At 37.2% G+C, this 15,264-nt stretch overlaps 1 protein-coding gene across 1 annotated transcript in view; it reads left to right on the forward strand.

The window, feature by feature from the left end:
• The first annotated feature begins 15,022 nt into the window (after nucleotides 1-15,022).
• The window catches only part of CLCN5 (chloride channel, voltage-sensitive 5), a 41,806-nt gene continuing 41,564 nt past the window's right edge, over nucleotides 15,023-15,264 (forward strand). The window contains exon 1 of the mRNA XM_004690042.2: nucleotides 15,023-15,093. Coding sequence (XP_004690099.2) covers nucleotides 15,042-15,093 — 52 coding nt within the window. The 5' untranslated portion in view covers nucleotides 15,023-15,041. The remainder of the gene's footprint in view (nucleotides 15,094-15,264) is intronic.

A 15,264-nucleotide genomic window follows, 5' to 3' on the forward strand; every position in this document is an offset into this window, starting at 1 on the left:
CTCTTTTGTGTGTTTAAGTTTCCCTACAGATGATTTCGTTGATCTGCCTGTTCTGCTCCCCACTCTGTCTCTGGTGAAGCCTCTCACCACCCCTGAGCCTCTGGCCTGTACCCCGTTCTATATGCATAAATAAATAAATCTTTAAAAAAAAGTGTTTTTGTTTTTGTCTCTTTTGTGTGTTTAAGTTTCCCTACAGATGATTTCTTTTTTAAAAAATTTTTAAAGCTTTTTTTACACCTTTCTTCATTTTGTGCATTTTCCCATCTCAGTTGCCTACAGATGACTGCTTAAGTGAGGTGGAAGATAGGCAGTTCTTGCAGTTGTATCTCCCCGTTGCTCAGGACCCTTCTGGTGTGATAGTACATGGTGTGAGAAGGAAGTGTCCTGTAACCCCATGATGAGATTTCGGTTTTAGTGAACCTGTACCTCTTGGTTATGAACTTTATAGAAAGAGCTTCATAGTTTTGTTTTGTATCTACCTGTCTTTCCAAATTTAGGCAATAGTTTGCTCTGTGACTTCATTTCTCTAAGATTGTTTATTTTCAAGTTATACAACTCTTTTTCTTACTGTAAGAAGAGTGGTGATTTCCAAGTTCCTTACATGCTTAACCAGAAGCTTTCCTGTGATTTTTTACTTGCATGTGTTCTTCTATTACCTGTTACCAGTCATGACACAGATATGTTTCTTGTACTACATTTTATTGTGTATATTTTCTGATGCCAAGTTACTTAATTTAGTACATATGAATTACTCTATTTTGTTTGCATACAAATAATTGCTTTCTATTCTACAGTGGTGGGATAAATACAGTATTATGTGTTCTTTTAAAAAGTTAACTTTAAAAAACAAGCAAACAAAAAAGTTAAATTTTAGCAAAAATATTTATAGAAAGTAGCAGATACTAATAATAAAGTGAGGTTTCTGAGGCTAAAAGTAAAGGGTGACGGAGAAATTAACTTTTAGAAAAATATTTATAGAAAATAGCAGATACTAATAATAAATAAAGTGAGGTTTCTGAGGCTAAAAGTGAGGGGTGAGGGAGAAAGGAGTGTAAGGGATGATGGTGGGGAAAAATAAAAAACAAAGACAAAATTTGATTTTATGTCTGAGGTGATGGATGCCTTGGGGCTAAATTCCACTTGGGCAAACTTTAGACAACCCCATGGAAACCTTGCAATGTCATTTGCATAGTTAAGTTGGCACTGCTGATGCTTCTCCTAATCCCAGAAATAAAAGGAAGAATTATAAAGAACTTCAATTTTATTCACTGTTTTTGTTCTCATTAATTATTATGACACATATTAGACACATAATTTCTTGTTATAATTAAATGGAAAAAGTAACGTTAATTTTAAAAAGACCATCTGGAATTAATTACAGTGTGTCATATGTTATAATTCTATATATTTTTTCCATTTTGATATCTTGTAGTCACTCAGCTATTTCTTTTTTGGCTTATTTCTGACTTACCAACTCTTATTAAGTTTTTGTAATAGCTCATATCCATTGCTGGACTCACTATTAATCTAATGGCATAAAATTTTGATGACTTTTTGTGGAGATTAAAATTTGACCAATTTATCATATTTACATTTAAGACAATACATATGTTTGTATCCTTGCCTACTTATTCTAGATGAATTTCACTTTTAATCTTTCAAGTTATATACAGAATGTAATGGGGATATTAGATTAATACATAGATGTAAAACAATTCAAATTAAGATGTTTCATTCTTGCTATATTTAGACTTTTTCTCCCATATCATCACACATCTTTGTTGGCTTATGCCTTCCTTTTTTCTCTCCTATTATTTTGACAGACTTTGAACCAATGTTGCAGTTTAAGTTGATATATGTCATAATTGTTGTATATTGTAGTTATACCACAATTGTGCATTTAAAAAATTGTTTTATATATTTTTAATGTTCATTTATTTATACATACGGAACTGGGGTACAGGCCAGAGGTACAGGGGCAGTGAAAGGATTCACCAGAGACAGATTGGGAGCAGAACAGGCCGACTGAAGAAGTACACTGCTGAAGGGAGCAGTGAGCTGAAGGGAGCAGCGAGCGGGTCAGGAGAGGGCTGCCATGCCATGTGGATCACCTCCAGGGCGGGGATCAAATTCATGCTGAAGTGGCTTTAGCTTTTTAGTGCTGTGCTTTAACCAGCTGGGCCACTAGGGAGGGCCCTAATATTTTATTTTTTACATCATTTTTCATTTTGTGCATTTTTTTTGTCAGTTGTAATCCCCGTGGGCTTCCCACCACCAATTCACCCATGTGCCATCACCATAATCCTGTGCACTCTTCCCACCCTAGTTTTGATCCCATTCTCCTTTACAACCCCATAAAATGTCTCTGGTTTATAGTTCTTCATTGTTTTCATTTTTACTTTATTACATTTGTTTCTCTTTTTACCACTCCCCCCATCCCTTATGCTCCTGCTATGACCATCCGGTATTTTTCTTTTTCTTTCTGGCTTACTTCACTAAGCATGATCCCTTCCACCTCCATCCATGTTACTGAAAAGGTCATTAGTTTATCTTTTTTTGATTGCTGAATAATATTCCATTGTGTATATGTACCACATCTTTTTAATCCAGTCATGTACTTTTGGGCATTTGGGTTTATTTCATATCTTTCCTATTGTAAATAAAGCAGCAATTAATATGGGGGTACAGTGTCCTTTTGAATTGATGTTTTTGTGTCCTTTGGGTAAATACCTAGGAGTGAGATTGTTAGGTCATATGGAAGTTCCATTTTTAGCTGTTTGAGAAGCTTCCAAGTAGCTTTCCATAGTGGTTGTACCAGTTTGCATTTCCATCAGCTGTGTAGGAGAGTCTTTTCCTCCACATCCTCGCCAACTTTTGTTGTTGCTAGTTGTTTTAACATGTACCATTCTCACTAGTGTGAGATGGTATCTCATCGTGCTTTTAATTTGCATTTCCTTTATTACAAATGATGTTGAACATTTTTTCATATGCCTAATGGCTGTCTGCATTTCTTCTTTGGAAAATTGTCTTTTTAGCTGTTCTGTCCATTTTTTTATGTGGTTTTCCTTTATTTTTGTTGAGTTTAACCAGCTCTTTGTATATCTTTGTAATCAGTCCTTTGTCATTAGTATTGTGTGCAAAACTTTTCCCCTAATCAGTGGGGTTTCTCTTTGATTTGTGTAGTATTTCTCTTGCTGTACAGAAGCTCTTTAACTTGATGTAGTCCTAGTTGTTTATCCTGTTTTTCACTATCCTTGCTTTGGGTGGAAGTATCTATAAAGATGTTGAGGTATATATTATGCAATGTTTTGCCTACCTTTTCTTCTAGATATTTTTTTGGTTTTGAGTCTTATGTATAGTTCTTTAATTGATTTCGAGTTGGTTTTTGTGCATGGTGTTAGGTAGTAGTCTAGCTTCATTTTTTTTTTTTTTTTTTTGCATATAGCAATCCAATTTTCCCAGCATCATTTGTTGAACAAACTTTCTTTGTTCCATTGCATATTCTTTGCACCTTTGTAAAAAATTAGCTTCCCCTAAGCCTGTGGGTTTATATCTGGGTTTTCTATTTGAACCCACTGGTCTGTGTGTCTGTTTTTGTTCCAGTACCATGCAGTTTTGATTATTATGGCTTTGTAGTATAAATTGAAGTCTGGGAGTGTGGTGCCTCTGGTCTCTTTTGTTTTAGTCAGGAGAGTTTTGGCTATTTGAGATGTTTTTGTGGTTCATATAACTCTCATCAATATGTGTTCTATTTCTTTGAAGAATATCATTGATATTTTTATTGGAATAGTGTTAAATCTATATATTGCTTTTGGTAGGATGGACACTTTAATGATGTTAATTCTTCCAATCCATGAGCAGGAGATGTCTTTGTGTCTTATTGTATTTCTTTTGTCGGTGTTTAATAGTTTTCTTTGTATAGGTCTTTTACCTCTTTTGTTAGGCTTATTCCCAAGTGTAGGATTTTATTTTTGTTTCTATTGTAAAGGGAATTTTTTTTTATTTCCACTTCTTCTGATTGAACTGCTTGTATATAGGAAGGCTACTAACTTTTGTGTGTTGATTTTATATCCTGCAACCTTGCTAAACTGGTTAATTTTACTGATTAGTTTTTCTATGGAGTTTTTAGGGTTTTCCATGTAAAATATCATATTGTCTGCAAATAAAGATAGTTTTACTTCTTCATTCCCTACTTGGATTCCTTGTATGTCTTTTTCCCGTCTTATAGCTCTGGCTAAGACTTCCAGTATTTTGTTGAAGAGCAGTGGCGATAGTTGACATCCTTGTCTTGTTCCTTATATTAAAGGAAAGGCTTTCAGCTTTTCTCCATTGAGGATAATACTGGCTATGGGTTTGTCATATGTGGCTTTTATCATGTTGAGGTATGTTCCTTCTATTCCAGTGATTCAAGGGACTTACACAAAAATGGGTGTTGAGCTTTGTCAAATGCCTTCTCTGCATCTATTGATATATGATGTTTATTTTGTTTGTTGGTTGATGTGATGGATTTTGTTAATTGATTATCGGATTTTGAACCATCCTTGTGCCCCACTTGGTCGTGGTGTATTAGTCGTGGTGTCTTATTCTTTTAATGCATTGTTGGATTCTGTTGGCTAAGATTTTATTGAGGATTTTTACATCAGTGTTTTTTAGGGAGATTGGTCTAAAGTTTCCTTATTTGTGTGTTGTCTTTGTTAGGTCTTGGTATCAGTGTGATGTTGGCTTTGTAGAAAGTATTTGGTAGTTTTCCTTCTTTCTTGATTTTTTTAATGAGTTTATGTAGCAGAGGCACTAGTTCCTTTCTGGACACTTGGTAAAATCCATTTGTAAATCCATCTGGCCATAGGCTTTTATTCTTGGAGAGGATTTTAATTACTGCTTCAATTTCATCACTTGTAATCGGCCTTGTTAGTTGTTCTATTTCTTCTTTATCTAGCTTTGGAAGACAGTAGAGTTGTAGAAATTTGTCCATCTTTTCTAGATTGTTGAACTTGTTTATATATAGCTGTTCATAGTATTCTCTGAGTATTCTTTTGATTTATGCTCTATCTTTTATGATTTCTCCACTTTCATTTATGATCCTATATATTTGTGCTTTCGCTTGTGGTTTTTTGTTTTGTTTTGTTTTGTTTTGGTGAGCCTGTTTTGGGGGGTTGTCTGTTTTCTTGCTTTTTCAAAGAGCCAACTTTTGGTTTCATTGATTTTTTTTTTGATTGTTTCTATTTCATTTATTTCTGCTCTGACTTTTATTATTTCCTATCTTCTACTAGCTTTTGGATATTTTTTGTTGTTCTTTTTCCAGTTCTTTTAGGTGGGAGATTAGTTTGTTTCTTTGAGTTATTTGTTGTGAGCCTGTATTGCTATATATTTCCTGTTATAGCTCGTTTTAATGTATCCCATACGGTTTGGAGAGTTGTGTCCTCATTGTCATTCTTCTCAAGGTATTTTTAATTTCTTCTTTGATGTCCTCATTTATCCAATGGTCCTCCAGTAGTGTGGGTTTCAATCTCCACCAAGTAGGTGGGTTTCTTGCCATCTCCATATGGTTTATTTCTAGTTTGATTCCTTCGTGGTCGGAGAATATAGTTGGTATGATTTCGATCTTACTGTATTTATTTGTATTTGACTGGTGTCCCAGGATGTGGTCAATCCTTGGGAATGATCCATGTGCATTTGAGAAAAATTTGTACTCAGATTCTTTTAGGTGCAGTGTTCCTTTATTCTTTTTTAAAGGTGAACTTTTAAAAAAGATTTGTTTATTTTATGTATAAAGAACTGGGATACAAGCCAGAGGTGCAGGAGCAGTGAGAGAATTCACCAGAGACAGAGTGGGGAGCAGAACAGGCTGACTGATGAAGTACACTGCTAAGGGGAGCAGCAGGCGGATCAGGAGGTTAGGTCTGGCATGCCATGTGGATCAACCCCCCCACCATGTGGGACCAGGGATGGAACTCACATTGAAGCAGCTGTGGTTAGCTTGCAGGGCTGCATCCTAACCCATTGCACCACCATGCAGGGTCCAGGTCCACAGTTTTATAGATGTCTATGAAACCCATGAATTCTAGGTCCTTGTTTATTTTTTAGTGTCCTTGCTTATTTTTTGTCTTGTTGATCTGTCCATTGTTGACAATGGTAGATTGAAGTCTCCTACTACATATGTATTTTCCCTAATATATGTTTTCATAGATGACAATAGTTTCCTGATATATTTTGTGTGCCTTCATTTGGTGTGTATATGTTGATGAGTGTCCATGTCTTCTTGCTGTATTGTCCCCTTAGTCATAATGTAGTGACTATCTGTGTCTCTTTTAACATTTTTTAGTTTGAAGTCTATTTTATCTGGTATAAGAATAGCTGTTCCTGCCTTCTTTTTTGTTCAATTTGCTTGTAGGATTGTTTTCCATCCTTTTACTTTCAATCTGTTTTTATCTTTTGTAGTTTGATGTGTTTCCTGGAGACTGCAGAAGGAAGGGTTCGGTTTTTTAACTCAGCCTGCAACTCTTTGTCTCTTTATCACTGAGTTTAAACTATTTACATTTAGAGTTAATATTGATACATTGGCACCTAGATTTGCCATTTTGTTTTTCTTTTTGTGTTTTTATTCCTTGTTTTGATCTGTTCTTGTTCATCCCTCTGTTGGCTTTGGCTTAAGGAATTCTTGTAGTATTTTTTTGGAGGGAGTTTAGTTGTGACAAAATTCTGGAGTTTCTGTTTATCTGAGAATGTCCTTATTAGTTCTTCATGAGGAAGGAGAGCTTTTCGGGATAAAGTATTCTTGGTTGTTATTTCATGTCTTAGAGTTTGTTGAATATGTCCCTCCACTCTCTTCTTTCCCTTAGTGTTTCTTCAGAGAAGTCTGATGTCAACCTGATTAATTTTCCTTTATATGTTACTTGCTTCTTCCCTTTTGTCATTCTCATTTTTTCCTTGTCTTGGAATCTTGGTATTGGTAGCTTTACTATTATGTGTCTTGCTGTATTTCTTCTTTCATCATCTGAGCCTATGCGTTTTTTAAATATTTACCTTCTAAATTCTGAATTCACTTCTTTAGCTATTTTAGTTAATATTCTTAGACCTGTATAAATGTGTATTTTCACACTCTAAATACTGGAGTGTCATATTTCTTCCTTTTTTGTATATGTTCTTAAAATTTTTTTTCCTTTTCAAGTTTTTCTTGTACCATGTCAAATATAGTTGGCATCAGCAAGCTTTATTGGCTTCCTGTATTAAGGGGAATGATATTTTGCTTCTTGGATTTAATAGCCTATGTCATGTCAAGAAAGAAATCCTCCTTTTGGAATATTTAAAAAACTTTAGTCCAGAATAAGCCTAAATTAAAAAAAAATTCATTCTTGACATCTATTAAGATAATTATGGGTTTTAAAATTTTATATATCTGATAAAGCATATTTATAGTTCCCTGTATGACACCAGAAAGTATTCTTGAGATAAACCATCCTTATTTATAGTAGGCAAATCTTTCAGTGTAAGGTTATATATTCAGTTAGATTTTATGGCGTTTTACTCATATTCCAAAATGAAAGCAATTTATACATTTCTAGTGTTGTCCTTGTTGGGCCTGGCAGACTCTTGCCCTTGAACTTCAGGGTGTTTCTCTAACTACCTCATTTAACACTTTCTGAAAGCCTTTATAACAGGGTATTATCATATTTGAAAAATTTCTGTGATAAAACCAAAGAAAAGGTAATCTGTTAAAGGAAGATAGCATATTTTTTAAATTCCTCTGTATTTTAAAAGTCCTTTTCCCCTTTAAGTCAATTATCTAGTAATGTCATTTGCCTGTTTATCTGTTGGGATCCAGTTTTACTTATTTGAACAATCCCTTTATATAGAAAGTCTATATTCTTGGGGGAAAATTGGAAATATTAGATTCACTTTCATAACCCTCAACAAGGTCTATCCTATCCTCATCCTCAACAATCATGGGTGTTGCTCAAGTACAGTTTCTCCATTCTCTCCTTTTTTTTTCTATTCAGCAATTCTAAAGAATGGTCTGGAGGTTCCTGAGACTCTTTGGACAAGTCTACAAGGTCAAACTATTTTCATATTAATATTTAAGACATTATTTGCTTTTTCACTCTCAATTTCTCATGAATATACGATGGAATTTTCTAGAAGCTCTTTGACAGCTGATGATGTTAGCGCTCTAATGGCTAATGGAATATATAAAGCAGAACCCAGCTGTCCCCTATTCAGGCAGACATTTAAAAGATTTACATAATGCCCTCACTAATATTTTGTTGTATTTTAGAAATTATAAATGTGTTTCAAAAACTTAACGCACAATGGTTTGAATATCATTATATTTAAATATATTAATAAATATTTATTTAGGGCCTCCCTGCTGGTGCAGGATGTTAAATCTCAGCATAGTGAAGCTTTCTTCAGCCTTTGAAGCATGAGTTCAATCCCTGCCCAGGGAGCTGACCCACATGGTGCAGTGGACCTCTCCTGTCTTGCCTGCTGCTCCCCTTAGAGTATTGCAGTCAGTCTGCCAGTTCTGCTCCCAACTCTGCCTCTGGTAAATCTTCTCAACACCTGAACCTCTGTCCTATATACCTCAGTTCTTGCATGAATAAAATAAATAAATAGCATATTTATTTAAACATGTTTGGGTTTTAATTCCAAATGCAGTAACTATCTGTGATAGAACCCATATAGATAAGAGCTCTGTAGGCTACTCAATAATTTTGAAGACTCTGAAGGGATTCTGAGACCCAAAAGTTTAAGAACTGCTCTCAGCACTGGTGCTTGTCTGAGTCCTGTCTTTTCTCAGAATCCCTACTCATCAGTAATGCCTCCCACATAAAGACCACACTGTGAGAATAAACACTATTATTTCCTCCTGGATCTTTTTAAACATAATTCTGACAGGCCAGATGTGCTTAGGATTAAAGATTGTCACATATCTCCATCCAAAATAAGCACCTTCCATGGTATTTCAGAGGTTAGGATATGAAATTTGCATTTCATTTCTGTTTCTTAAAGTAACTAAAACTAGAATTGGTGTAGACTAGGTTACTCTTTGTGTCTGGTACTTTGGAACACAGATTTATTTTTATTTTGGAACACAGATTTAAAGTGTACCTGTCCTGGGCCTCCCTGGTGGTGCAGGGGGTTAAGTTTCAGCATTATGAAGCAATTCACAGCCACTGTAGCTCCAGTTCTATTCCCAGCCAGGGAGGTGACCCACATATAGGACAGCAGACTTCTCCTGTCATGCCTGTGCTCCCCTCAGCATGTGTTTCTGTAAATCTGCCTGTTCTGCTCCCCACTCTGTCTCTGCTGAATCCTCTCACCCTTCCACCTCCACATCTCTGGCATGGCCTATACTCCAGCTCCTATGTGTGTGTGTGTATATATGTGTGTGTGTGTATATGCATGTATGTACATATGTACATACATACATACATACATACATAAAATTTTTAAAATAAAGTATCCTTATTCTCATTATAAAAGTATAGTGGGTAGGTAAAAGGTGATTTTTTTTTGTATGTGTGCCAGTTCACCACCTCAGTTTCAGTTTTACACTTGATTGTTTTATTTTATTGTTTTAAATTATGAGTATACTTTATCTCGATAAATTGCATAATGCCCCTTTAACTTTTTTTTCCTCTTGTATTCTTCCTTTTCTACATGTATGTATCTGAGGTATCATGCAGTATGCCATGTGCAGGTCAACAGATGTTTTTTAAAAATGTTATTTATATTTGTGTAGAAGAACTAGTGTATAAGCCAAATGTGTGTTGGGAGTGGGATGAGAGGATTCACCAGCACCAGAGTAGGGAGCAAAATATGTGGCTGACTGAAATACACTGCTAAGAGAAGCAGCGGGTAAGACAGGAGAGGTCTTCTGTGCCATGTGGATCATCTCCCTGGCCGGGTTCGAACTCATGTTGTAGTGGCGAACACTCTGAGACTTAACCCCTAGACCACCAAGGAGGCCCCTCAACATATATATTTGTGGAGCAAAAATAAGCAATATGAGTTAACTTTTTCTTTGTCCTAGTTAGCATTGAATGATATGAAATAATTTAAATGTGTTATCTATTTATATTTTCATTTAAAGGGTCATGTGCACTGGTTTACACACTTTTCCTCCAAATGGGGGAGATAAGATGAGAGTTATTAATTTATTTGAAGCAACACATGTCACAACACGATGCCACACCACCACGTGGCACCATCCCATACATACTGCCGCCTGGCTCTTTCAGTACAGCTGTTGGGAATGCGCACTGCTCCCCTTGATTCTGCCTTTCTTCCTCTATCCCACATTACCTGCTTTGAAATTTGGAAGTTGCAAACTGCCTTCCTAGCCCTTTCATTCTCCCTCGCAGCCCACTGATCGCACTTTCCTCCTAACATCATGTGTTTTGTCATGTTGCTCCTTAAAAACCACAGGTCCTCCATCACCTAGCACCGCCCATCTGCTCAGATATCTGCTCTGCCCGTTGGTCCAGCATCGACGCCAGCCTCATTCTCATCTCTTGTCTTTCACCATTTTGTTCCCTTTACCTGGAATACCCTCTTTCCTCATGAAGTCTCCTCTGGCTTCAGTCTGTGCTCCACTTTCTGAATACCAGTTCTACTTTTATTCTAATGGTTAAACATTTGGCTCTTGTGTAATTGCATTAAATGAAAGTTTTCTGTTCAACTCGATCATAAATTCCTGGAAGGTAGTTACAGAGCAACAAACGTTTTTTGTGTCCCCAATTACCTCCCCTCGTAGTGCAAGGCGGAGATTTATTGAGTGTCAGCCACATAAATATGTTGATTGGCTGTTCACCCTTCCTCCCCAACTGGAACCCTCTAATAAGCATTTTATTGAACACCTACTCTGGAACAGCACTGGAATTGCTAGGATAACAGAAATGAGGAGACAGCATAGTCACAAAAGTCAAGTGGAAGAGATTATGCAGTCAACATGGATGTTGAACAAAGGGGTTGTTACGGGAGAAGTCTTTTTGAGCTGGCCCTAGATAGACTGAATGGCATTTTACCAGGCTGAAAGGGGGTTGGCAGCTTGTGGGCTTCCAGAAGAGAAACTTGCTGAGCAAAGGCATAGAGGCTTAAAAGTACATGATGTAGGCCCTCCCTGGTGGTGCAGCAGGTTAAAGCACTGCACTAAGAAGCTTAATCCACTTCAGCATGAGTTCCATCCCTGCCTGCCCCGGAGGTGACCACATGGTGTGGCAGACCTCTCCTGACCCACCCTCTGCGCTCCTCAGCAGTGTACTTCTTGATCTGCCTGTTCTGTTCCCCACTCTGTCCCTGGTGAATTCTCTTACCCTCTGCATCTCTGGCCTGTACCCTAGTTCTGTATGAATAAAAGAAATAAATCTTAAAAAAAAAAAAGTACATGATGTACATGGAGTATCACTAATTTGTGGAGGAGGTAAGTCTCTCTGGGCAGATGGGAGCTGGATTTCACAGGGTCCTGAATGTCACCCAGAGAAGCTTGAACTTGACCCTGTAGTCACTGGGGAGCCAGCTTATGATTTTAAGCAAGAAAGTGACAAAAAGCACTCAAAGAGTCAGCTGTATACCACAAAAATCCAGCAAACATTTTTTCCTGATTGCCCTCTGTTACATGACAAGCTTTATATGCAATCCACTAGTTGGAATAATAAATCAAATCCCCTTACTTTGGTCCTCGCCTTCTCTAAATTCTGGCTGACCTCAGGCTTATGGTCATTCAGAGGTTGATTTGTTCCAGATGTGCCATTCTCTGGACTGACATCATACTGAGGCCCCAAAGTATATGGAAAGAGCTCTGAGCCTACTAGATATGGGTTCTAATACCAACTTTAAGGAACTTTGAATTGTTTCCTCATTCTGCTGCTTTAATTTCTTCTCTTGATTTTTTTTCTTCTGTGTATGTCTGTAAAAATAAAATCAAAGACCATTTCAGAATGGATTATCCATGGGCAATATCACTTTGGATTTTACTGATGATATATATTTTCTTGTTGAACTCCTATTTATAGCATGCTTTGCTTGATTTGCTTGCTTCTTCTGATTTTCCTTTGTTGACCTTTTATTTCTATGCACTTATTGAGGAAGCACTTAAGCATCCAAACAGTGAACCAGATAGCTGCTCCAGGAAATGTTTGGAATGGGGCAGCTCAATTTAACTGGATTGTTCTATGTCAGTGGGTGACAGGAAGGAACTTGTAAGGTCCCTATAGGGAAACTGAAAAGTTTCCAGCTTCCCTTTTGTGGAATCTTCATCTTGTAGCGTCATTATTTTATTTTAATGAATTCCCAGAACAATAGTTACACCCATTTGAAAATATTATATGACAGGACATATTCCAAAGCCAAACATAAATTATTTTTGGACTCTTTGTACTTTTTCTTCCTGTGATTTGTGTGGTTAATGTAGAGTTGCTGTAACTGTATTTGAAATCATTTCCTGAACAAAAAATGTAGCCGGTGGGGAGAGGGAGGGAAAGGATTTTGCTTCACTTTGCAAATTTTCTTGCTTGCTAGTCACTATATGGGCATTGAATACATTTTAACAGAAAGAAAACCTCTTGAATTGGGCTACCCAATTAGCCATGGTTCTTCTCATCAGCTAAGTGGTACTTTTTTCCAGCTGAGATTTCTAGAAGCCTGGAATAGCTACTCTTGAGATTGAGTGCCTTTTGTAGGTTTATTGAATGTAGTAAATCCCAGAGTAGACAAATATTAACTGTAAACATTGACTGTGATGCCACCTGCATTTAAAATGGAAAGTTTAAAGGGGTGGGGTGATGGCAGGGTACATCCCTTGTTGGGGTTTTATCAGGTTTAGGTTACTGTGATTTCTGCAGTTCTTACATTTCATCCTGTTGAGTCTGAAGTAGCAACAGAAGTGTTAAGTGACATTCTTGTGAATTCAGGACTACAGCTTGAAGTGGAGATCAGAGCTCAAGATAGTGGGTTTCCTGAAAGGGTAAAATAGAGTAAATCAGAATAAAGAGAAGAATCTATTTTGTTAGTCAGGCCCGGTCAGATCTGGAGCAAAGCAGAGGGACTATTTTTCTTTTGTACTCAATAAAGAACAAAGATTCTTCTTCCTGGGTGACAGGAGGGAAAAGAGATTTTGGGTTTTCTATATATTATTAGTAATGGGAAAGGTCTGGCAATGAGCTTGTGCTAGGTCAGGTTCCCAAGAAGTGACAGCTGAGATAGGGAATCCCATGTAAGTTCATTGTTGCAGGGGCAGGAGTGGGACGTGTGCCTGTGAGTGAATGCATGTGAGTGTGTTTGTGTGCATGTGAAGGAGGCCCATTGAGAAGGGAAGGGTGCAACGATGGTGAAGGACTAGCAGGTAGTGAAAGAACCGGACTGAGGCTGCACACAGTAAGGTTAGCACTTTTATAGCTGAACAAGATTCTTACTACCTTGTGGTAAATCTGTCCCCTTTCCTATCTGACCTTCTCCCCCCATGGAAGCATAGTGGTAGTCCTGGGAAATCTATTGTTTAATTTACATCTGTGCACAGTTCAGGCTGTGCGTCCTATAGAAGGGATTTGAGAATGCATTTCTTTTCTTTGTTATCGTCCTTATTCATAAGTGAGTGGCCTGTAGGTTTCAGCCATCACCTTGATGTTGATAACACCTAAGTCTTTGCCTCCCAATCTTTATCTCATCTGACCTTCCCAGCATCCTTTTTGTAGTCTGCTGTGGTTTGTACACAGTAGGTGGTTCATAAATGTCACTCACACTTAGGCTGGTCTCTTTATTACAAGTGAGGTATTGTGAAGTTGAACATATGATTAAGCATAGAACTTTTTGTTTTAAATAGTAGCTAAACAAGTTGCTTAGATTTTTTTAGTACAATTTAAAATCTCAAGATTCACACTTGGGAGTGGATAATGTTTCATCATTAATATTAAATTCTTGACAAGAGAACGACATTGAACAGCACGTTCTGCTTCTATTTCTTTCTGTCATTCATCCAGTATTTCTGTGCATTGACTTAGTATTAGGAGCTCTGGGAGAGCCAGGGGCTCAATGTTTGGCCACTCCAGATGGCTAGCGTGTTTTTTGAATACCGACGTCTAGTTTTTATTTCATTTGATTACTTGTGAACTCCCCTGGGTTTTGTACACATGTTCTCATTTGCTTTGTTCGTTTGCATGGTTTTCAAAAAAACCACCAGCTACATGGTAGGAGTAGAGGTGTATTACATCTAGAGGGTAACTGATTATACTGTCGTTTACATGTGTGTATTATTAAAAGAAGAACCTAAATGAAGACATAAGAATAAGTGGTTACTCTAAAGGTGATAACTACCCAAGTGTTTATGAATTGGTGAATGGATAAACAAGATACACTAGAGTGTGATGGAGGTCATTCAGTCCCCAAACGGAATAAATTAATGAGAAGTGAAAGAAGCCAGACACAAAGGCCACATGTGTATGATTACATTTATATGGAATGTCCAAGATCAGCAAATCATAGTGACAGAGAATAGAGGTTATAAGAGGCTTCAGGGGTGCGATGGGGAATTATGTTTACTGGGTAAAGAGTTTCTGTTTGGCAACAACAGACAATTACAAAACAGAGATATCTTACAGGGGAGGAGGAGGGAGAGGGAGGGATGTGGGGGACTGTGGTGATGATGTGTGGGTGAATTGGGGAAGGGGGGAAGTAAACATTGTTTTAAAATGAACAATAGTGCAAATCAATATATAAATTAATAAATTAGAAAAGGCATTTCTGTCTGGGATGATGAAAATGTCTGGAACTGGATAGTGGTGATGATTGCACAACGTTGTAAGTGTACGTGATGCTGCTGAATTTCCTAGTCTAAAATGGTTCCAATGGCCAGTTTTGCCTTATGCGTATTTGTCACAATAAAAAAGAAAAAGAAGTGATGAGGGACCTAGTGGTCATTGTAATAAGCACCCTGTTTTGCTTTCTGCACAGGTGCCATGGATACAAGAGGCTTTCGGCAGGGGAGTTTTAGTAGCTTCCAGAGCAGCTCCAGTGATGAAGACTTGATGGACATACCAGGGACAGCTATGGATTTCTCCATGAGAGATGATGTTCCTCCGTTAGATGAAGAAATAGAAGGTATCATCAAAGCTGACAGTTAGTTAATCTTTTGTAAAAATGATTTTTAATGTACTGCAGTAAAATTCATTTATTTTCTGTTACTTCCTTGAGTTTTAACACTAGCATCGCTTCTTGTAATCAATGCCACTAACAGGATGCAGAATAGCTCAACACCCCAAAGAACTCCTC

Source organism: Condylura cristata, unplaced genomic scaffold (genome assembly GCF_000260355.1).
Source record: "Condylura cristata isolate star-nosed mole 26May11 unplaced genomic scaffold, ConCri1.0 scaffold00027, whole genome shotgun sequence".
Classification (NCBI taxonomy): domain Eukaryota; kingdom Metazoa; phylum Chordata; class Mammalia; order Eulipotyphla; family Talpidae; genus Condylura; species Condylura cristata.